Genomic DNA, 23,590 nt, shown 5'->3' on the forward strand with positions numbered 1-23,590 from the left:
CAATTTACATAACCTCATTTAGCAGTTCACAAATCAGAGCCATTAAGAGCTACTAACAGGAACCAAGGGTTCTAATTTAGCTTGCCTTTCACAGTGGGAAAATTGTTCAGTTCAGGCCTACAAATAAAGATTCAGGTCTTGGCTTTGATTGTTGATTGTGATGGTAAATGTACAGATGATTAGAACAGATTTTACCGCCCTGTATTGATTTCCTGACAAAAAACAGCAGGCACTGGTCCTGCACTGGGCTACTGTTGCTAGGAGAAGGTGAATGGGCATTCATGTTCACATATATAAAAGTATTTAAGTAGATAGTGTTTATTAAAATTTTAAGACTACAGTTGTTGTCTGCAGGGTGAGATGCTGCAAAACATAAAATAAATATAGTATGGTGATCTATCATTTATGGTTGGTTTGTCTGTGTTATTGAGTTTATATTAATCAAAAAATAAATGTTATCAATTGAAACATGTTTTAGAAATATTATTGACAGTATAGAATAAATAAAGGATTTCATGATTGATTGAATATAACAATTTAATCACAGTATTTTAACCCTGGGAAGGCTAATCCTGTATTTCTCTATAAACGGACATATCTCCCTAAAGCGACAGACCTACAATCATTTGAAGGATTTTTTGGAGACTTAAACGCTCTTATTTACATGTGTGTGGCAATTTGACAGTAGCAAATCCAATTCAGAGAGCCGTGAATAGCTTAAGTCAAGAGCTGAAAAATTATTTTCAATCTGCATTCAATTTGGCAAAGATGGGGCTCATAGAATAAAGAGGCTGATTCAAATTTCCACTTGTTCACCACTAAACTTGGTGGTTCAGCATTGTGAACGTGTGCTTTTAGGGGGCATTTTTGGGGGAGCGGGTTTTAATTAATCAAACAAATCAGTGTTCTTCTCACTGGTGTTTCAGACGCATATGTTTGCACTTCAGGCCTAAGGATGAGGAGCACACTCTGCATGAGATGCATCCAGCCGCCTACAGATTTTGTCTACTGCTGTCATTGCATAACAGCAGTCATCATCATAAGAGCTGCAATAACAGTAGGCCCCATAGACTTGGCACGGTTTAGACGATGTGCTGAAAGACCCAGACACATACACTGTATAAAAGGGGTCAAGTCACACACACATACACACACACAGACACATACAAAATGAAAATGTTTATTAAGCATGATTCACTAAAGTGGCCCTATCTAGCTTTGGTCCAGCTCGTTTTTAGTCGTTTCACTTGAGGATAATTTATTACAAGTGTGCAGAGCAGGTCTATGTGGGGGTTGGGATTTAGCAGAATGGTGCTTGAAAATGCTATAGCAACCAACAAGAGGTTGTGGGCCCTCGGTGAAAGCAACTCTGAGTGTATAAAAAGGAGATAAGATAGCATACTGATCATGATGCTAGAACATGACATTTTAACATAACACTTGGTTAAACAACACAGTTGAGCTTTTCAAAGCAAGTAGGCAGTGTAAAAAAAGGGTTTGATAGATGATAAGATAAGATAAGTATCAACAACATGAAGTTACTGTCCTATTTTAAATGTATTCAACCATGACTATGGCTATTACTTTTTCTTTCTTTCTTTCTTTTTTGAGCTATAAATGAAGTTTAACATATGAGCAATACAGGCCAGTTTGCTTAAGATTCATCATGCTCCAAAAAGTCCCAGACTGTGAGATTAAATACTTAAAAAGAGACTTGGAGCCCAGCCAGTGTCTTGTCCATCACTGCTTAAAAGATAGGCTAAATAAAAAAAAGGACAAGAAGGGAGACCACTGTTGTTGTGTAGCCTAGACGAATTACTTTTAATGAACATGTAATTAATGGAAATAGACTCGGCGGTTTCAAAGCAAACAACGATTCTAATTGATTTGCATTTCCCTTTTTTAGGCCGCTCCGATCTCCTTTGTCCGTCCTCTCTATTGATTACCCGCTATGTGTATCGCTCCGCATGTGTTTTCCTTCATTAAGAGATAACGGGTTCCTGACTAGTCCCATCCCTGGGTTTAATGTTGCTTAATGTCTACTTTGTTCCCGTGTCATGTCGGAGGGCAGCGAGAAGAATGAGAGAGTGGGTGGGCCGTGATTGGCCTGCAGTAGCCTAAGGCAATAGTGTTAAGGACGCCGGCTGCAAAGGGGATCAGTGGAGAGGTTAGAAAAGCAGACCCTTTCGCGCTGGCTGAGACGCAGCATGTGGCCTAGAAGTCCGATTCACTCTCGCTTACACTACTGTTTTCTGTTAAACTGCCATTTTACCATCAACACCTGACACGACAACCATTTATTGAGCTGCCTGTCAGCCTGAGATGCACGTAATAGGCTTTTTAATATATGGGAAACCCAAGTGGTTAACATAAATGTGCCTTTATGCAGCGCATTGGGGATTAGGATATTAACCCTTATTCTGTCGATTTCCTTTCATTTGGCCTGTAAATTGACCAAGTAAAAAAAAAGCATATAGCCCAGGCTATATCCTACTGAGCAATTCATTCATCAGCCGGAATAGCATACAGTGACAATTGGCCTAAAAAAAAGAGAACTTCTGCGTTGTGAAACGAATTGCATGTTAGCTAATTGTTAATTTAAGCGGCTCGCAGTGGCTAATTATGTCGGCACAGCCAAGCCATTTGCATGATGGACCAGCCACCTGCCTGAAGGCGCTGCCAGGGCAAACTATGTAATTACTGAACAGCAGTGGGGCAATTTTTGACTGTCGCCCCTATTGTGTCACATGAATTCCTCGTAATGACATATTTCATTAGGGGGGCAAATATCACCCCTCCCCCTGTTCCCCGAACAAAACATGTAAGTCTCAACAGGTCCTAATATATCTGCAGCGCCTCTTTACATCCACCTCCGCCCTGTGTTTGTATGAAGCTGCAGTTATGTGGGTCTTTACCGTGAGTTAAATGGACGAGCGGGTGCCTTTTCTCCGCTCAGCCCATGTATGTTTTGCTCGCTGTTAGAATGGTCCAGGGCCTATTCTGAAAGTGATTGCAGTCTGAACTCATTAAGCTGTCAAATGTCTGGGCTTTGGGATCTTGATTGCTTATTGTAGTAACATTCAAGGAATTTTTTTCAGTCAGTGCAAAGAGATAAACGCCCACTCTATACAAACACACAGGGACTGAATGGTGGACTACAGGATTTAGGCTTTATGATCTACACAGGATGGTTTGCTTTCTTTGCTGCAGCTTGTTTGAAAGTATATTGTTTATTCTTATAAAAACTCACATTGAAAATCTTGAAAATCAGCCCATGGATGTGAAGGTAGCCTACCATTATTTTAGTATTATCTATTTATTACATCATGCATTTAGCCTAACTGACCCCAACGTGTTATTGCATCAGCTCATTTGAACTACTTTATAGTGTTATTGAAAGCTGTAGTAATACAGTATGTTATAAACTGTTAATATTGTATGTCAAATCTTAATTTGTTGAGACACAACTCAATATTGCTGTCAGATAAATGTAATAGAGAAGAGTGTACTATGTTTCACTGCAAATTTGTATAGTAGAAGTATAAATTAGCGAAACTCCAGTATGTTAATGTGTACTAAAGCACAGCACTTGAGCACATTTGGTTCGTTTCCACCACCGCTCAAAGTTGCCTAACATACTGTATTGTTAAACTTTTCAAGGCCAATATACCTCTAAATAAAAGGATTACATAATTTATCATCAAAAGTGCCCTCATATTTAATCAATTTAAATTCCCTTTATGCCTTGCCATTTGAAAGGGATAGCCTTGGACTATTCAGACCTTCATTAAATGGAGAAGTTATTGCTGCAGGCCTGTAGAGCGAGCAGCGGGACCCTGGTCGGTCTGGAGGGTTTGGTGTTAACGGGGTTAGGAATGGCTCGTTGGTTTCTAAAGGGCTCCTGCTGGTACTGTATACAGACATGGCAACTACGCTTTGGTCTGGTCTGCTCTAATTGGCATGTTTAACGGGAGCACGCACACACAACATGTGGGTCATTCCACTTTTAAACAGTTTCCGGGCCATGTGTGCTCAAATTTGTCTCATGCTGCTGGTGTCTCGGGTTAAAATATGCTTTGGAAAGAATAGATGGACAAGGTCTTTTAAGGAAGGGGCAAAAAGTTTGCACCCATTAAGGCCATTGCGGTTGGCATGAGGTGGAAGCTGGCAAGTGTTTGCATGGAATAGGTTGATAGGGATGCACCAAAGCATGGGTTGATTAAGACATAGGCAATTATGCTGTGATTAGGATACTAATGAACCAGTGGTGATATGAGATGGTTTGTTAAAAATGTTGACTATTATTGTAAGGACTAGTAGTGAAAATAACATTGGGCTTTTTTTTGCACTAAACCAGATCTTCATTGTTACCATATTCCCTTTTCAAGCAACATAGTTTTTGTTGCATGTAGGCCTATGTGTTCTGTCTCAGAAAGTGGAATTTCCAAGTTATCTATATAACTTTACTGAGGAATATCAGAACTATTCTTTCACTAAATTCCTGCAATTTAGAGGGAGTGCTTGGTTATTAAGGTAACTTAGTGCTTCATTAATCTTCCTGAGACTATCTGGTAAACAGGGTTTGTACGAGATAAAACATATAGGAAAGTGTCCTATCTTGTTGTTAAACCCTTGATTTTCAAGCCCCTGGAGCCTGATGCTTGTCCAACAAGAAATGTCTATACAGAATTAACCACAACCATTGTCCTTATTCTCAAATCCTAAATGTAATCTTTAAACAAATCCAAATACTAGCTTTACGTAATCTTAAATGTACACTTTATGTTAATCTGAAAGGCAGACTGGGTCTTCTGAGGACAGAAGAACGAAAGCAGTCAAGCTGAACTGAAGGTGTAAGCACTTGTATTAGCTTAGTTGAACACAGCTGGGAAAGTACTTTATTAGTTTAGAGGTAGAGAGCCAATCAACAACTGACTTTAAGGGTTTTATACATCTCTACCGACACCTTCTAACCTCATAGAGCAGATATGACTTTATTATACATTATGTCTTCATTTGAGGTCCAGCCCTCACAATTTGTCCTTAGTCAAGTTGATATCGATGAGTTTATTTCGGTTTCAGTTTCAGTAATAGTGTTGTCAATATGTTATTGTTCTCTACACCTGACATCTATTGTATATCTGTACGTCCTGGGAGAGGGATCCCTTCCACTGTCACTCTCCCTGAGGTTTCTCAACATTTTTCCTGTTACATTTTTTTGCTGGGAGTTTTCCGTCAGTGGAGTTTAGGGTCTAAGGGTCTTATTGTGTACAGACTGTGAAGCACACACAGCAAGCCCCAGCAAACATTAGGTGTGACAGGCATCCGTTCCTGGATTAGTTATTTTCTCATTTAAGAAACTCCATCTTTACGCTTTCTTAATTTTATATAAGGGAATTGTATTGTCTATTTGCTCTGTATACAATGAAATGATCATCCAAGTTTTAATTTTAGTGCCCGTGTTGAATATTTATTTATCTTTTCTTTCATTCTGAATATTTGTCCAGAATTTATTTTTTCTTATATCTCATTTCATTATATCTTATTTCAAAGACTCATCTTGTACTCGAGGTCAGTTACAAAAACGGGTTCAATCAAATATGATCTGGGGTGACAAGCTAACCACGGTCATCTTATAAAACAACACCCGCCCATTAGCTAGTGGGTATATAGCTAAAAGAGCAATAGCTGAGCAGGAGGTTTGGATTTCAACTCGTTCTAAAGAAGGTGGTTGAGGTCTACTTTATGATTTTTCTTTTTTTAAATCCGTTTCATAACTAAACCCCCTCCACATTTGATGTGTTACTCGGAAATGTGTCTAATGACACTCACACTGACTTTGAACTCTATGCAGACGATACTCTCCTCAATCCCTGATTCACTTTACCTTACAAATTCATGACACTAAATGGTACCATCTAGCCTTTCAAACTTTAAAGGAAAATGGAACAACAGCAAGGTTGTATGGTTTTCTGAGTGACCAGAAAGTGTTAAAACATTTTTAGTAACTGTCAATCACTATGTGAAATTTCTGTCCTCACACCTTAACCGGGTAAAATCTTAATAGGCTACGGTTATTATAGCACTGTTCCGTTCATTGCTCTGCAGCTTGTTTTTTTGTAGTTTTGTTAGTTTATTTTCTTTTATTTTCTGTATAGTTTTGAAGTCTTGGTTTTGTCATGCAACCCTTGGAGATTGTAAAGTACAGGTCTAAAATAAATAAGCAGATGAATCACTTCGGTTGTAAAATTTTCTAGGTCAGTGAAGATCTAAACTAAGGTACTTTTTTTATTTTTTTTATCATCACAATATTGTGAAGAAACAGCTCAACATCCAGTCTGAAAGAAGCAGGGTTGAACATCTGCAGCAGTTACTTTATTCCTGAAGTGTCCTTGAGCAAGATGTTGAATACCGGCCATCATGAATCATTCAGGTAAAGGCCTGTCATGTCACAGATAATTTATTCTTCTTTTTTAAGCTTCTCTAAGCTCGCAGTCCATTGTTAAGTATTTCATTGAGAAATCTTGTGATTTGTTCCGAGTTTTTTTTTGCTCCAGCAGTGTTATTAACATGTAGATAAATTGCAGCCAGTCCCAGAGAAATGTTCTTCAAAAGAAACAAAGCCAAAGGAACACCGAATATGTATAAAATGCGCTTTGTTCATCAGAGAGAGAGAGAGAGAGAGAGAGAGAGAGAGAGAGAGAGAGAGAGAGAGAAGGAAAAAAGACTCCACTCAGCGAGCTCTGAACGCTGCATTTCATGCCTGCAACAATTATGTTGAAAGGTCAAGTATTACAGCATCTTGTGCTCCACTTTGCATGCAAAGTATTTCTGTTCACAAATGACCCTCGTTTGCACTTTTTCGAACAATGGTTTGAAGAACCAGATAAACGTAGGACAATTAAAGATTTTTTTGCTGCTAGCTGACAATAACATTTACCAAAGGAGGTGATTGCATTTGCTGTGTAATTGTCCTATTTGTAATGCACATAAATGCGCAGGCTGCAGTGAAATGTTTAGCAACTTAAAGGAGAAGACTAAGAGGGGCTTTTAGAGAAGATACATTTTGCATCTATAAATAAGGCCATTATGAGGATTCAAAATGTGTCCAGATTTTTCTCAGTTTGAATAATATTTGGTTGAACACGTTATATAGACCTATAGGCTAAGCATTTTAGTACCTAACATGGCCCGTTGGCCTTATATTTACATCTCTATCAGTACCTTGGACAGCGCCAAGTCCGCCTCTACATCTCTTACAGTAAAAGTAAATAAACAAAAAGAACACACATACATATATAATGAATAACCTTCATCTGAAATGAAGTACTTGTGTTTTTATTTGTTATTTTTTTCAACGGCGCAGTATAGGCTACATATTCATCAATTGGAATATGCCAAAAATCACACATTCACCCAACGAACCAGTTGTGTCTCTTTCTTGTATTATTAATGAATTCATTATTTTCACTTTCTTATTCTGTGTCAGGTGTCAACGTTCTATTCAGTCTTAGAAATGTAAGTTTGAGATCTGTTGTTTTTAGAGATAGCCTACTGCATGGTTCGGCATGCATGCGCACAAGTAACACTGCAGAAATATCCAGCTCATTTAATTAATTAAAACCTGCAGTGTGTTTAGAATGTGTAATTTCCTTGATGTGCACACCGACATTAAGATATTGACAGCTATTTGCAGAACATTTTCTAATAAACTGAAAATAATCAGAGAAGAAAAATACAAATGTTAAGATGATAATACGACTTAATTGCAGTTATTGGTTAAGACTAACATTGTTAAAAGTGCAGGTCTCAAAATTGGTTCATAAAAAACTAAACGCTCTTTTATTATCACTTATTGACTCACTTAATTAGGATTAACCATTTATTGATGTCGGTCTCGTTGAAGCTATTGCAGCCTTGAGCCTTTCAGTCTTAACAACATGCCACTGAAATCTTATTTCTGGATGCCATTATTACCCAAAAGTGATACCGAAGGTAAGCAGGCGAATAAAATTCAACAGCCAGCCGCTAACTCAAATATGATTACCTTGAGATTAGGGACTAATTGCTTGGGGTTCATGGAGACCAGCCCATCATAAAGCCAGGAGGACTTGGGGAGTTGCACTGTGGGTTTCTACAAAAGAGAGCGATGAGAGCACACACGCTTCCAACAAGTCATCCTCAACAGCTACAAGCTGCACACAAAGACCACACACCGCGCCTAAGACATGTTAATGTAATCCCAAACTTCTCACTTCACTCCCGAACAAAACCAGCCCTGCAAAATACCTCATAGAAGATAGTTTCAGATGCTGCAGAGATTTCCCTTAGAAGTCGCCCAAAGGGTTTATTTTCTTGGATTAGGGGGAGGGGGGGGGGGGGGGGTGTCTGTGTGGTGTCCTAAAACATGCTGATGCCTTAAAGAGATTAGGGAAGAAAGCAAAAATGGATGTTAAGTTTTCCTCTTTTTGGGTGATTTTTTTTATTTTCTTCATAATATTTATGAGGATAAAAGAGTAAAATGTCAACAGATAAACCTGAGTGTTGCCTGGAATAATTCAGCCCTGGAAAATCAGAAGAGGAACACAAAGCCTATAAGATTGCATCACAACAAAACATGGGATAACCAGATAACGCAGCAGGTCATTGGCCCATAGGCCTATTGTATTAACATAGGCTAATGGCTGGAAAATAGTGCATGCATACCTGTAAATGCGAGCAATGTGAGCAAGAAGCCCTCAATCAAATCCAGTGATACCGTATTAAAAACGAGTCAGGTGCAAACCAGGCCTGTATGGGCGACTGCAGCTGCATGTGAGCGACCATCGACGGGACGTTTAGACATCATGTTATAGGCTAACAGGCAGACGTTATTAAAAGGCAGACACTTGTTTTGAGGGCAACAATAGGTGTAAAGATAGAATAGTCAGACTTTGACGTCACTATTAAGAAGTGTTTTCGTTCCCAATTTTAAATCAGAATTAAATGGACATCAAGATGCAGGGTCAGAAAAAAACAGCTCGCAAAATGGTCTCTTGTAAAATACAACAATGATCGTCATAGTCCAGGAACCGTTGAAAACCCTTGTGAAATGAAGCTTAGTGCTCAGCGTTTTGTTTGGAAATTGGCAACATTTAGGTCTTTAAAATCTAGGATAATTAATAGCCTAGGCCTACTTATAAAAAACAAAATAGGCTAACCTTTTTTTTCTCAAACAATTCCAGTGTCATACACCTTCTATGGAGTTGGATGGTATCTTCTTCAGACCGAAACCATTTGAAATTATAGCTCTGGGTCAACGCTATAATGAAAACAACTTATTTCAGCTGTAAACGAAAATCACCTGTCGCGAGTCTCGCGAGTCTCTTAGCAACAACATTGTTTACTGTTAATACTTATAGCGCTATTAGGTTGCGGGAGAATAGCCCCTAATGGTTATTATAGGCTAGCTCTTATTTGCAGCCTAAACCTGAGGAGAAATAAATTACTAGTTGTGTGTTCGTTATCGCGGCCATTTAAAGAAAAAAGAAAAAATGGCATAGGCCTAAAAGAAAAGAAAAGCCACAGCCTAATGTTCAAAAGAAATGTTTGTGGAGACTTGCACTGGTTTGTTATTGACACCGGGCACAAACAGCCTTTTGCCGTTTCCCTTTCAATTCCCTGATTGATTATTGATAAAGCGACTGATATAGCCGCGCGCCGACAGTTCGCCTCGCGAGTTATTTGAGAAGAATACATGCGCTGTTTGGTCAGGGATTTCATCGATAAGCTGTTCTTTGCGCTGCGTTTGTGTTTGATGTTGGGAGCCGACCGACCTCACCTTTCTGACTCACACAGAAAAACACACACAGAGTGAGAAAAGAAAAACCTGCAAATAAAGGCTACGTTTACTCTGCAGGGCTTGTGTGAACTGCAGCGGTTAACGATAAGCCTGAACTGCGTGGGTTCTGTCAGAGAATAAAACAGGTAAATAAATAAAATACAAATAGGTTGCAAAATGTCGAAATAAAAGCACGAGTAGCAATTGTTCTTATCAGTTTGCCAAATGTACCAATGGACAGAAAAATAAAAACAATAATAGCCTAGTAGCCTAATTAAAAGAAAATAAATCGAGCAGATTTTCTCCTGATAAACCCAAAATGTCCTTTCCTCAAAAAAGAAAAAAGTAGGCCTACACCTAAGCCTATAATAAACAAACGAACCAATAATAATAATAATAATAATAATAATAATAATAATAATAATAATAATAATAATAATAATAATAATAATAATAATAATAATAATAATAATAATAATATCGCATTGGTTTAATTTTCGCTTCACTGATTTTTCCCCCAATAGGAATATTTCCGCCATATAACATCGCATATTTTGACATAGTTCATACACAAAAAAAGCTTAACTGTCTTGTTTCCATAATTTATTAATAGGACTGTTTTGTAGTAAGTCAAATATCTATATAAGTTACAAAGAAATTAAACGTACAAATACCAATGAAACGACAACAAACCGCCAACAGCGTCAAAAACTTTGTACAACAGATAGCTAAAATTCAAACCTTTTACAGAAATATACAAGCTAGATCTACAGCTTACATTAAATTCTATTATAAATCAGAATCATTTGTGTCCATGTGTTTGCGATGAGGGATTAAAAATCACCCATACACAGCAGTTTTATATGCCTCCCTGTTCAGGTTCACTTTTTTCCAAACTACTGCGGCCTATAATGACTGCTGAGTCTTCTTTGTCTCAATATAATTTACATAAATAAATCCCAAGACTTTCACATCCGCAGTATAAAAAGTTGTTTTCCCCTTTCTCCTTCCTTTATGTCCCACTACCTTCCAAAAAAGATGAAAATTCAAGAAGAGCTGCATCGATTTCACTCGGCTCTTGTTCAAATGCGAATAGGACGGAGAAGAAAAAAACTTTTTCTTTAAATAGAAGAATTGCTTTTAAATCATAGCCACACCGGTGCCTCTTGTCACCACGTCCTGCCGTATAACAGGGCCGAACACTGCAGGGCCGAGCCGTACTCTGCGCCGGGGGAGTTGAGGTGGGAGAGGCCGGCCACTTGGCTCTGCAGTGACGGCGGGCTGGAGGAGGAGTGCGGGGCTAAATCTGGAGAATGACCCGCTGTGCTTCCCACCACCTGCTGGCTCTGATGCTGCACGAGGCCCGACGTGTTATTGTTGGACATGATCATGACATTGCCCGCTTGCTGGTGGTGAGTCTGTGCGGAGGAGGTGGGCGTGTGGCCGCTGCCTTGGCACGGCTTACCGTCCTTCACTAGCACCGGCACGGCGACCCTCCGTGGGGACTGCTGCTGCTGCTGGCACGAGCCGCTGTCTTGCTGAAGCTGCTGTTGGGACACTTTGTCTTTGGCCTGCCTCTTCATCTTATAGCGGTGATTCTGGAACCAGATTTTGACCTGGGTCGGGGTGAGGTGGATCATACTGGCCAGGTGTTCCCTCTCCGGGGCGGACAGGTATTTCTGCTGCTTGAAGCGTCGCTCCAGCTCGTAGACCTGCGCCTGGGAGAAGAGCACGCGCCTCTTCCTCCTCGGGGTGCTAGACAGGGAGCCCATGCCTTTGCCCACGTCCGCCAGGGAGCCGAGGCTGCCCATGCTGCCCATGTTCATGCCCGAAGACGAGCCCATGAAGCGAGAGACTGAAATGATTGGGGGAAAAAACACCAAATTAATGCAATGCAAATTATCGTTTGACTTGCACATTTTTTTGTATAATATGCAAGGAATTATCTGGTCTTTATGAAAAAAGAAAAAAAAAATCTTAGAAAATTGGCTTTGAGTTTGGATGAAACGATGGCAAACAATGCCATTAACCTTGGCGTCCATCTAATTTCGACCTGATAAATAATTTTCATGACTGTCAAAAAAGTGCCACTCTACATGGTTTGCATTTTAACGAGCAGCCGAGTAAAAATCATTCTTTAAATACTTTTCAAATAGGCCATAAAAACGAGAGAGATGCGAGTCAAAATCCGTGTTATTACATAATCAAAATGTCAACTGTATCCAACCGACATATGAGCAATTGCAGCAATATTTCATGACTGACAGCATATTCATATTGGGTTAATTTGATCAAATATTCAACATTAAACCATCCTAAATAAAGGCAGACTGGCAGCTTAGAGTAAAAGGGTGCCCCAGTGTCAAGAGTCTTTTCAGATGTGGCACGCTGAGGATGTAAAGCACATGCTTGTGCAATATCTTTGCACTTCCTTATACTTAGATAAAAACATGGCTGGTAAAATCTGGACAAAATCTGGGGTTTGGAGAGTGTCCATTTGGGCGCCCAGGTGAAAGGAACAACCCGGCAAGCGCTACAAAGCTGCGTAAAAACAACGAAGCACATGAAACTATATTTCAAGAGTAGGCTACACGACTCATAGTCATAGAACAGGTGCATGCTACTTACTGGTGGAGAAGCGCGGGTCTGGGTTGGCTCCGTACCAGCCGGTGGCCGTGGCGCTGCCCCTCATGCCGTCCTGGTAAGACGGCAGGTCGCCCATGTTGCCCAGGTTGCCGTTACAGTAGCCCCCCATGGCCGAGTGTGACAGCTGAGAAACACCTGCCGCCGTCATGTGGTAAGCCGCAGACACAGTCCCATTGTGGCCCATGTGGTGCTGCTGCATCGCCGCCTGCGAGACCTGCGGCTGCCGGTAAGAAGTGAGAGGTGCCCCCAAGTTGTTATTCTCCATACTTACTTTCTTATAGCTCTCCTCAAGGGGACTCAAGATATCGGAAACAGAAAAAGGAGTCGTATGCTTAGGGCTCATCGACATTGTTCTGGGGCTGGAGAGGGAGAAATTAGAAGGCAAGGCAATCTCTCCTTCTTCTCTCTCTCGTTTTTTTTTTTTTTTTGGCCAAAGCCCCTCCGGTTCCTGTTGTCTCAACGTCGATCCTGGTAGATGAACACGTAGGAGAGTGCCTCAAGTCCGCCTTAATTGGATTGAGTGGGAGCTCGGTGCTGGCTTTGGGTTTGTTTTAGCTGGGTGCCAGGTTTAAGGCTACCATCAGAGGCGGGGCATCGGCGACAATACAAAACAGCTCGAGCCTCCTTTCGCCGCGCGTAATTTCACTTACAAGACATGTGTGCTCCCCTCCCACTAACAATAACATACGCGCTGCAGCCTACATGATCATAAATGTGCATCATCTCGGAGGCTGCACGCAGGCTCCGGACTCGCTGCAGGCAGCTTCTGCTGCATTTGGAGTTTGTGACTTGTTGCTGTCGCTGATAAACACACGGCTGCACCTTGAGACTGCACTGACCACAATACACTTTATTAACTGTAGTGATGTTTACGAGGACCTCTTGATGAAAGGAGAGGCCTATATGGACTTGAGAGTTGGAGAACCACTCCTCAGTTGAACTACTGACTTTTAATGGCCATGAGAGGCCTCCAGTGATTGCGGGATTGTTTGTGTTATGCCTTATCGTACTCAGACATGCAAAAGTGCACTTGCGGGGAGGGAAATTGACTGATACTGATAAGTAAATAAATACACATCCCGTGTTAAGTGGCTGCGTAAATGATTAACCCCCGTCGTTTTTTCCCTTTTTCTTTTGATATCATTGGACGCAAGCGGCGTGTTACCTAAATTCAGATGCATCATGCACACACTGGTTCACGAGTCAAAAGAAACAAGCAAACAAAACAGACAAACTAAATAGGGTCTGGAGTATGAGAGGCTCTCATGTGAAGTTAAAGGCGTTCAAGTACGACTCTCCTGCAGCACAACGCCAGGTAGCCCCTCAGTAGCATCTTGCCTTAATGCTCAAGGAGCCATAACAGTTTAACTCAATCATATCTCATTTCTAAAATTTTACACCGGAGCAGAGGAAAAGGTTCTCGCTTCATTCAAGCAGCTTTGAAGAAGTAAAAAAAAATGGTTTCCGTGCCAAAGTCCACTTTTACGCATGGATTTTAGATGACTTTTTCTTCACTTTTCAAGCCAAAAATATTTATTCCAAACAAAAATTAACAGATTCATTATAATATTGCATTTTTAAAATTAAATTGTAATCATTATTGGTAAAGTATTTTTATTGGAATGCTTTTTAAAGATGTATGTGAACACATTTTAATGAACAACACATTGTTTAACATGTCAATAACATGATGAGGCTATGTAGAAATAGCCATTCGTACAAGTCATATTTCCCTTGCTTTTTAGGAAAACAATTATTGACATTACAAATTAAGCATTGACATTTTTAAATTGATAGAATAACTTTTAACTTACTATATCTGTGGATGTCACGATGATACCAAAGTCGGATGTACTGCCAAAATAATAGGCCTATAAAAATACATTTAATGTTATTTTAAGATTTTTTTAAGATTGTTTACCATCTCGCAGCAGCAGCAGCAGCAGCAGGTGCTAACAGCAGCAGCAACAGAAGAAGTCTGTTCCTGAAGGTTGAGCCGATATTTTCCTAATAGAGGAATTAAAGAAACATTCCGTCTTCTGGTGGTAGAACATTTGAGATTTTTTTTCTTTTACACGTTAACTCGAAACGTACTAAAACGTAAAAGATAAAAGTGTGTTTTTACTAGTTTTATGGTTTTAGTGTGAGGGTTCTGAGTGAAGTCCCATCACTGCACTGACATGCCTATCACTGACAGTCACGGGGATCAATCCTGCACATTCACGGCTGCTACATGTTACAGCAGGATCATCTCTGTCACCAACTGACATCACAACAATGCATAACATCATATTTCTTTACAATTATTTTTAACGAAGCAATATTATCATACCATGTCCAAGGCTAAATATTACAGTTAAAACAAATTGTTTGGATGGTAGCCGTGGTGCATGCGCATAATTCACACGGTCTTATTTATAATCGCAGGCAATTAAAATTACAGCATGTCTCCGCTTCGTGACTGCGTCCAAGGTAAATCTCTCTTATCATGCCACCTTAATTACGGAATTTCGCAAGACATTCTTAATAATCTAAATCAGTACCTTTTAACTGTTCTGGCACACAGCTATTATGGCAAATTAGCGGTAATTAGTCAAAATGTTCTGACTAATTCCTCCGAATAAAGAGGACACTTTGAAGTGGCGGGTGCGAGGCTAGGCTCAAGGTTGTTGTTTACGAACCAATTGGTGCATGATATTATTCAGAGAACAACTTCAGACGGGAGGAAATAAGTGTTTGCGATGAAAACTGTAAAAGGAAGTTGCCTATCCTAGGCTACTACTTCCCTTAGAAAAATGATACTAATTTCTTAGATGAAGACACAAAATTCGCTCCTGAGATCTGTGTCCACATGCAAATACCATAGGGAGAGCTTCAGCGACAATACATAGAGATATTAGTACGAAAATAAAATGTAAAATCTATCCACGAAAATTATAAATGTCACTTTACGCACACTAATGAACCACACATCTCCACTGCACGTATTTTATCTCAAAGGGGATATCAAATCTCGGTAACACTTTACAATAAGGTACACAAAAAAAGAGTAGTTTACCTTTCAAAAAAGGTAAACTACTCTTTTTTGAAAGGTAAACTAACCTTTTTAAAAGGTAAACTAACCTTTTTAAAAGGGTAACTACTCTTTTCTTGTGTACCTTATTGTAAAGTGTTACCCAAATCTCAAATTCCAGCTCTAAGGGTATCACTTATTTTGCATTAAAACCCCACACTAAAGCCTACTTCGGGTACACTTTAATAGGTGCCTATGTTAAATATGATCAATACGTAAAGACAGGTCCGTATACTGCACGTCTCCAACCCAAAACAGACCGTATTAAGTTTAATGTGGATCCTTCACGCCTTTTGCATTGACAGAACCGTCACCCTGATGATGTTTTTTCCCCTTATCACTTTTTCCTGTTTTCTCTTTCAACAACTTTCTTCCAGGAAACGAGACGGTGAGAAGGAGGCGACAAAAAAGAAGAAGAAATTGGACAAAGCCTACGCGAGACTTCAAAATGACGATCATTATTTCTGACTTTAAAGAGTGGACAACAGGGTCAGACTGAGTTTAAAAAAAAAAAAAAAAACATCATATATTTAATCAAGTTATTTCACATTTGAAAGGAGTGATGATGTAGGCTAAATATATTTCCAAATCCTGATTAGTAAGTCACAGCCAAAGCCTGCAGGATGAAGATATAAGAGCACGACTCATTATAGGGCAAGTGACTTTGCAACACAACCTTTGAGCAAATACTGACGCACGGCGTCACACTAAGCAGCCACACGTCACAGCGGGCGGCCATCTTTCAGCACCCAATCAGCAGCTGCAAAGATTCACGGTGAGTGAGTGAGTGGGGGGAGAAGCTAGAGTGCTTTCCGAGTGAAGCGCGACCCCTACTGGATCAGCTGCTTTCTGTAGTCAAAGAACTGATCACAACGCGTGGTTAGGTTTAATACAGGAGGTGAGAACTCATACCGTGTGTTATTGAGCCATCTAGTGTTGAGTTTGATTACTAACACCCAAGACGTCATTACGATGGATGGGTGAATGAATTTCTGGATGTATGGACAGATAAATGGATGGATTATCAAAAGTACTCACAAGCAACTCATATAACAACTTTACACTGCTGGGTATATTCATCTGTAATGATATATACATCATAATGTATGATACCTTTATAATTTATATAATTAATCTTCATGGGCAAAGTAACCAAAGCAAGGTAAGTACAAAGTAGAATATTCCCCTCTGAAATGTAATTGCAGTTTAGGGCTGTGTTTCACAATCTTCATGACACAATTGGTCGGACCTTTGAAATGTGATCTTTTTCCATTTTTTCCATGACATGGCATGTTCATTTACAAGCGTCAGTTTCAGTGTGTTAAACGTTTTTTTCCCATGCGGCCGTAAATATGTGATGTTACACACTAGACAGAACTAGATGGACTATACTTTCACACCATTGTTATATACAGGTCCATATCACATCCCAGTTAGGCCATTGTTGTAAATAGCATAAGTGTAGCACAGAAGAAGCACATTTTAGAAAGTTATTATCAAGATGATTCAACTTTTGTGTCAAAAAATGCAATCAGACACACATTTGTAATTTTATGTATCAAAATATGTCCGACAAATGTGTACCTAGTAAAAACTGCTGTGTACAGTGTGTTAGGCAACATCTCTATAAGCTGTCGTACTAACACTCTCCGCATGACCCCTGAAGGCATCACATGACAGATCAGGGACACATGAATGAAAAAGATCCTACTCAAAATGAGTTTGATGTGTTCAGATACTCGTAATTTTTCCTTTTCTTTCCTCTTTTGTTGTTTTGATGTTTTACAAAGAAATCCTATAATAAAATAAAGATTGTTGATTTCAGTTACAAAAAAGTTAATGTTTCTTCAATTCCTCATACTTCAACGTTGCATGTAGATGCTGCTGACTCAACAACACCTGCCGGTAAGAAAGGTTTTTGAACAACTTGAGTCTTTTTTTATACAAAATTCATCATCAATTAACTGGATTAACTCTGATTGCACCATTACTGTATACAGTGGATTCATCACCAACTTTGGCTTCACTGAGCTGCAGCAGTCATCAACATGTTCAAGAGTCTATAACACTGAGTCTATAAAGTCCACTCTTCTTCACCTGCTGTCGTTCTACCTGAACTGAGTATTGAGGCTAAGATGAGTTAGTAAAATTAGTACATAGTCGGTTTGTACATCATATAACCGACAAACCAAAAAGCTGAATAATATCCCCAAATAAAGCAACTGCCTGTAAGCTAAATAAACTAGAATGAACATGTTTCTGTCCTCCTGACGCAAATTTTTTTGAAGATGCACCTCTAAGCGTGAAAAAAGTGAGGCAAATTTTTCACTAGCGGACAAAAATGTTAAATAAATTAGCCTGTTTTTGAGGCTATTATCCATCACACTGAGTTAACTTCCTAGACTATCCTGCAAGTCTTCAGACATTCATACAGTTTGCAAATGGATGAAGACCAACTAATACAAATTCTATCCAATAGAAGGCCAACATTTGTGGAAAAGTATTGTTGAAAATGCTTATGTCTAACAACAGAAAGCTGGCCTTGGAATGATCTCTACTACAAAACACAGATCGGCCTCTATAACTCTGAGGGCCATTAGGGACCTAATACGTGTTTAACAAATCTCCTCCTGTGGCCTAGTTTATGTGGACCTTATAACTTCCCTAAAAAGGGGCCCCGGGGACAGGCCAGTGAGTAAAACTATAGGATGGGTCGGCTAATACAAGCCCATCCTATTCAGACAATTCCTCCGACCAACTTAAAAAACCAATGGCAACCTCCTAAAAGCCTGTCTTTGTCACCCTTAAACCCCAAGATGCTCTAAAACGCCATTGTGCAGTTAAACCTCATAAATTTGTCGCAGGGACTGATTAAACATCACGGGAATTGAAACACTAAAGATTTTGTCTCGGTCCCTTTTGGATGCGGGACAATGGTCCATTCACAGGGAGACACGCAGACAAAAAGAGTGTTTAAGGGGAGATGCATCTAGCTGAGGGGTTCGGCCAGTCCCCTCCATATGGGATACAAGGTGGCCCCAGCGCGGGGGACAAAGGGCCAGGTGACAGGGACGATGGGCTGCAGGGTCACAGGACGAGCAAACAACATTATAGGGGGCGTGAAAGCAGAGGGACCCCCCTCGTCACTGATGAAATACTGACACGATTTTAAACACACAGGCATATTTTTCCATGATTTGTAGACGAGAGAGGGAGGGGGGGAAGTGAGGGAGATCTGTGAAGTATTTTTAACTTTGAGAACATGGCGATCAACCCTACAGCCGTTCTCTCTCTGAATCTATGCTCACTAGAAGTATTTTCACTGTTGAGGGGTGTTCTTAAGTGTCCACAAATAACCTAATAAATCTGTAAAATTAGATGTGTCATGCCAATCAACTCAAAATGTTCGTCTTGAAGCACATTTCTGCAAATAAAAAACATCTTGATCCTTGACTTCAGTTACTGCACCCAGTCAGTTTTGAGGTAAAATATTTAGGGTTTGTGCTCAAACAAAGTTTATCCTCTGATGTATAATGCAGCCTCAAAACTCAAACCTACAGTACACATAAACTGAGATTTCCACATAAAGTCTGAGCGTAATAGCCATATTTGTCCCCACTTGCCTGAGAATAACAAAAGGTAATTGTAGAGAAGTGAAAAGCAGCCCATGGGCCCAGACGACAACAGGGTGCCATAGTGAGAGAGGCTGCAATGTTTACTGGGTATTCTTATGCTTAACCAGATCCAGGCCTTTGAGGACTGATGTTTGCTCAGCTTCTGGGTGCATAATTAGTTTTTTAACATTAGAAAGGCCTCAGGGCCCCTGTCATGACCTGCTACATATTTTAGATTCTACAAATCGAATCTACTAGAGACTATATGATTCTAAACCCACTGAACATGCTTAAAGCTTTAATAATATTAGGGAGCTGTTTAAATAATAATTTGAACTCAGAGGCCTAGTAAATGTTGTGAATAGGTTTTCTTTCAGCAATAGATTCTATACTTTTTGGGGCTAAACTTGAAGAACAAAGCACATTACACAGTTATATGTATAGTAAAAAATATGAGAAACTTTTTATTAATAATTTTGTTCACAAAAAGAAACAGTTGAAACAGTTACAACAACACAACAACATTAAAAGTCCAAGAATAACATTATTTTTTCCTTCAAACATTCAGGCTAATAGTGGCGCCTAAAGCCTACAGTAACTTTGCTGTCTTCAACAATTATTTATAACAATATTAGATTTAAACAGCTTGAAGTACAAATACATTATCTCAACGGATAATTAAAACCCATGCAGTAAGCCCATGCCCATGCACGATGAAAATATTATCAGCATTTAAAAAAATAGAAACACTCAATAGAATAATACAGAATATCAAAATAAAATGTGCAAAATATCCTTTCTATATTGAAAATCTAAACGTTTAAGTTGCTCGAATTTTTTGTTTGCAAAACATTCAGAAAACATTTGATGCTATTCTCAATGAGTTTGTCCCTTGAACTGACTGAGGCCTTCACTTGAAAGAATTGAAGTGGACCGAGTCGCTCCAAAAGTCTCTCCAGGCGAATCTGGAGGCCGCCGCTGCGGTGGGAAAGTGCTGGTTGTGGTGGTGGTACCTCGGATGGAGAGCGACGGGGGACGGGTGGTGGAGAGACGGGTAGGCCAAAGGAAAAGTCACCGCTTGGGATGAAGGCAAACAACCGGCTTTCTCCGTGTCGAGTAAGCAGGCGTGAAACGGTTTCCCATCGCGTACCAGGATCGGAACGACGACGCGACGCAGCACCTGAGGATGCGGTATCTCCATGTCATGCAACATATGCCCTCCTCCCTCTGAACGGCCTCTCTTCATCTTGTAGCGGTGGTTCTGGAACCAGATCTTGACCTGGGTCGGTGAGAGGCCGAGGAGCCGGGCCAGCTGCTCCCTCTCCGGGCCGGACAGGTAGCGCTGCTGACGGAAGCGCCTCTCCAGCTCCAGGGTCTGCGCCTTGGAGAACAACACGCGCCGCTTCTTGCTCTTCTTATTGCACTTGTCGGGCTCCGAGTCCGGGGACGAGTCATCCGGCTTGGTCGAGTCTGGGGAGGCCTCGAGACTCCCTTCATCAGAAGCTGTGGAAATAATGATGCAGTTTAGACCAAATTCATACAGGAATGATGTAACAGTTGTATGTATGACATAATAGTTTTTTCCTGGCCTACTATCTATCTATCTATCTATCTATCTATCTATCTATCTATCTATCTATCTATCTATCTATCTATCTATCTATCTATCTATCTATCTATCTATCTATCTATCTATCTATCTATCTATCTATCTATCTATCTATCTATCTATCTATCTATCTATCTATCTATCTATCTATCTATTTAATAGAAGGCTAAAGATCATGTAATTATCATCATCTAATATCCGTATTTCTAGATCAAGGTCCCTTATTATTTCAAAATAAAGCCACAAGCTGTTATGATGAACAATGCACGTTTTTCTTTGGTAGGGCAGATGGGTGACAGCCTATGTCATTACATAGCATTTAACATAAATGTCTAATCATCAACATATGTACTCACACATGCAAGGGCTCCGGTCGCAGTCCATCCAGGTTGTGTAAAGCGAGCTGGAGGAGCAGCAGGAGGAGGAGTAGACCGGGGAGGACCGCGGTGCTGCCTCGGCATCCGCCTCAGGCAAATCCAGGATGCTCCGGACGGAAAAACTGAACTTGGACGGGGCAGCCATCGCCATCGTTTAGCGCAATCCGAGGTTGTTATGCGTAAAACAACAACAAAAAAGCTCTCAATGTAAATCTATCCAAGGATGAGCAAAACGCATCGGATGGGATCCTCTCCACTTTATGCGCTGTCCAAACACGAGCTCAAAAAAACCCAATGTGTATGTGTGTGCACTGGACTCAGTGTTTACACAAACAGACACTCCACGAGATGCAAACACAAGGCCCCTCCGCTTATAAAGCCTCCTCCTCCGACGAGCACCTGAATGGCTCGAGTGCCGTCACCCAATGATGGTGGAAGGAAAAAACCTCAGCGCGTCAACAATGAGCGAAGGAAACACTCGTCATCATTACAGATTCGTCCCGTATCGTCAAACTGGGCTGAACAGATAATGGTGATTGTTGGGAGCTGAATCACGTCTTGGGTGGCAAGTGACAACAGAGTCCGTCCCGTCATCAAAAACCCACCCCCTCCTTCTTCCCCCCTCTTCTCGCCCAAACAACGTGTCCAACATTTGCATACAAAGTGAGCAATTAGCGTGATGCCCGCGAGTTGGTTTAACTAATACGTCCATTAGAGGCGTATTAATTGCAGTCGTGAGAAGTTGTGGTGGTTATTTATGGTGGAGGACTCCCAGAGGTGCATTTTTCCCAACACCGAAATATTTAAGGAATGCACAACAGGGAAGTATTTCCCTTTAAAGTTTCGGAACGATTTTCGATGCTAGTTTGTATTGTAAAACTTTAGAGTCAGTTGATAGTTTATCATGCACAATAATGTCGTAATACGCCGTTCTGAGAGATCATTAATGTTTTTGTCAACCGTTATAACTTCTCATTGAGGCACATCAATATACATAACACATCCATATACAAAAATAAAATTATGATGAATAATAATACATGTACGATTTATATAGCACTTTTCTGTTCACCCAAAGTATCTTAACATAATATACAAATACAAATATATAATCAAGTGTGTGATAAGTTTGCAGTCGTGTGTTGCATGTAGGCTATATGTGGCCTGTGATTAAGTCAGAAAAGAAAAACCAATACAATTCTAAATGTAAAAATAGATCAATCAAGGCTTAGAGGTTAAAATAAAAATAAAAAACGTTATGACTCTATACACAGTTGTAATAACAACCAATGTATAATCGAAAAATACTACTTCAATTATTATAGTGAGTCATCAAAATGTATTCAATGTTAAAAAAGTGCGTATTAATGTTGCTTACGGAAGTGAAGTAAAATATTAGAAAATAAAATAACAATTGTATTGCAGAGGCAAATTTATTGCACGATCAATACTTTTTGAATGGCTTCAACTGCATCTCGACACATGCCTGCCTCATTCGACTTCTGACAAATTGGAGCAGTGACTGATGACTGCTGACAAGATTTAACTAATTGGTAATCAAGATAAATTATTGATCACACATCATGCTTCAAACACAGAACTTAGAGTGAAAGCTTCAGCTTGTAATGCATTATTTTGTATTTTATTTAACTCTATCTAATTTGGTATTTCAAACATTTGAAATGATGACAGAGGTCTGACCCTTCTCTTTCCAAGCTGAAGCCTACAGGCTGATATTTTGGCCTCTTAACACATATAAAACGCATTAAATGCAAAGCGTGAATCCAGTCTTATGTGGGGGCTATTTTCTCCTTCTCCCTTCGTATTTGATATTGATATCGGCCCTCATCCACTTCAGCGCGGTGCCTGAGGCCGGGGATGAGAGGGCTGGTGGTGGACATGCCTCCCCACCTCGTCCTGGGTGGTCGGACGAGAGCGAACACAAATACATGCCAACCAGAGGAGGGGAACAAAAGGGGAAAATGTAGCCCCGCGTCCGAGACCCGTTGGAAGCATTTGTTCCAGTCAAGATTTTGCATTTGTTCAGTCCCGCAATAATGCCTGATTGACGCCCCAGCACAATGTCCTTTAACTTTGCAGGATAAATCCGAGCTTGTTCCGTGTTGTCATGGTTTTGAATGGAGCTGAATGGGATCTGGGGACACTATCTACTGCTCTACGTCTACTGCCGCCAAGTCTATAGTCCCAAGCCATATTACATGTGTGATTCAGGACGTATTAAATTCCCTTTAAAATGTTCAGAGTTCAACAAAGTCGGCAACCTGTGTTATGCCAACAAAATGCTTTGTAATCAGCGTTGTGTATCTCGTTTTCGGCCATTTAAAAAACATTTACGCACATTACGCACAAGCGTTTCCTTGGAAAACAAACATTTTCAAGATGAGATTTTCTATCAGCAAATAAACTGAGAGGGCTGACTCCCCTCTTCAA

At 40.1% G+C, this 23,590-nt stretch overlaps 2 protein-coding genes across 2 annotated transcripts; both read right to left on the minus strand.

Annotated features, from left to right (window-relative positions):
• Window positions 1-10,989: 10,989 nt before the first annotated feature.
• Window positions 10,990-12,815, minus strand: nkx2.1 (NK2 homeobox 1; the record flags this gene model as incomplete). The annotated part of the gene is made up of 2 exons (XM_080041972.1): window positions 10,990-11,675; window positions 12,449-12,815. 2 exons carry the CDS (start codon window positions 12,813-12,815, stop codon window positions 10,990-10,992), a joined length of 1,053 nt encoding a protein of 350 aa, XP_079898098.1.
• A 7,248-nt stretch (window positions 12,816-20,063) lies between these two features.
• nkx2.9 (NK2 transcription factor related, locus 9) lies at window positions 20,064-21,284 on the minus strand (the record flags this gene model as incomplete). Its single annotated transcript, XM_080042083.1, has 2 exons — window positions 20,064-20,656; window positions 21,119-21,284. The coding sequence occupies 2 exons, from the start codon at window positions 21,282-21,284 to the stop codon at window positions 20,064-20,066; spliced, it is 759 nt and encodes a 252-aa protein (XP_079898209.1).
• Window positions 21,285-23,590: the final 2,306 nt, after the last annotated feature.

The sequence above is a fragment of the Ammodytes marinus genome (assembly GCF_949987685.1).
Source record: "Ammodytes marinus genome assembly, chromosome: 15".
In the NCBI taxonomy this organism is placed as follows: Eukaryota; Metazoa; Chordata; class Actinopteri; order Uranoscopiformes; family Ammodytidae; genus Ammodytes; species Ammodytes marinus.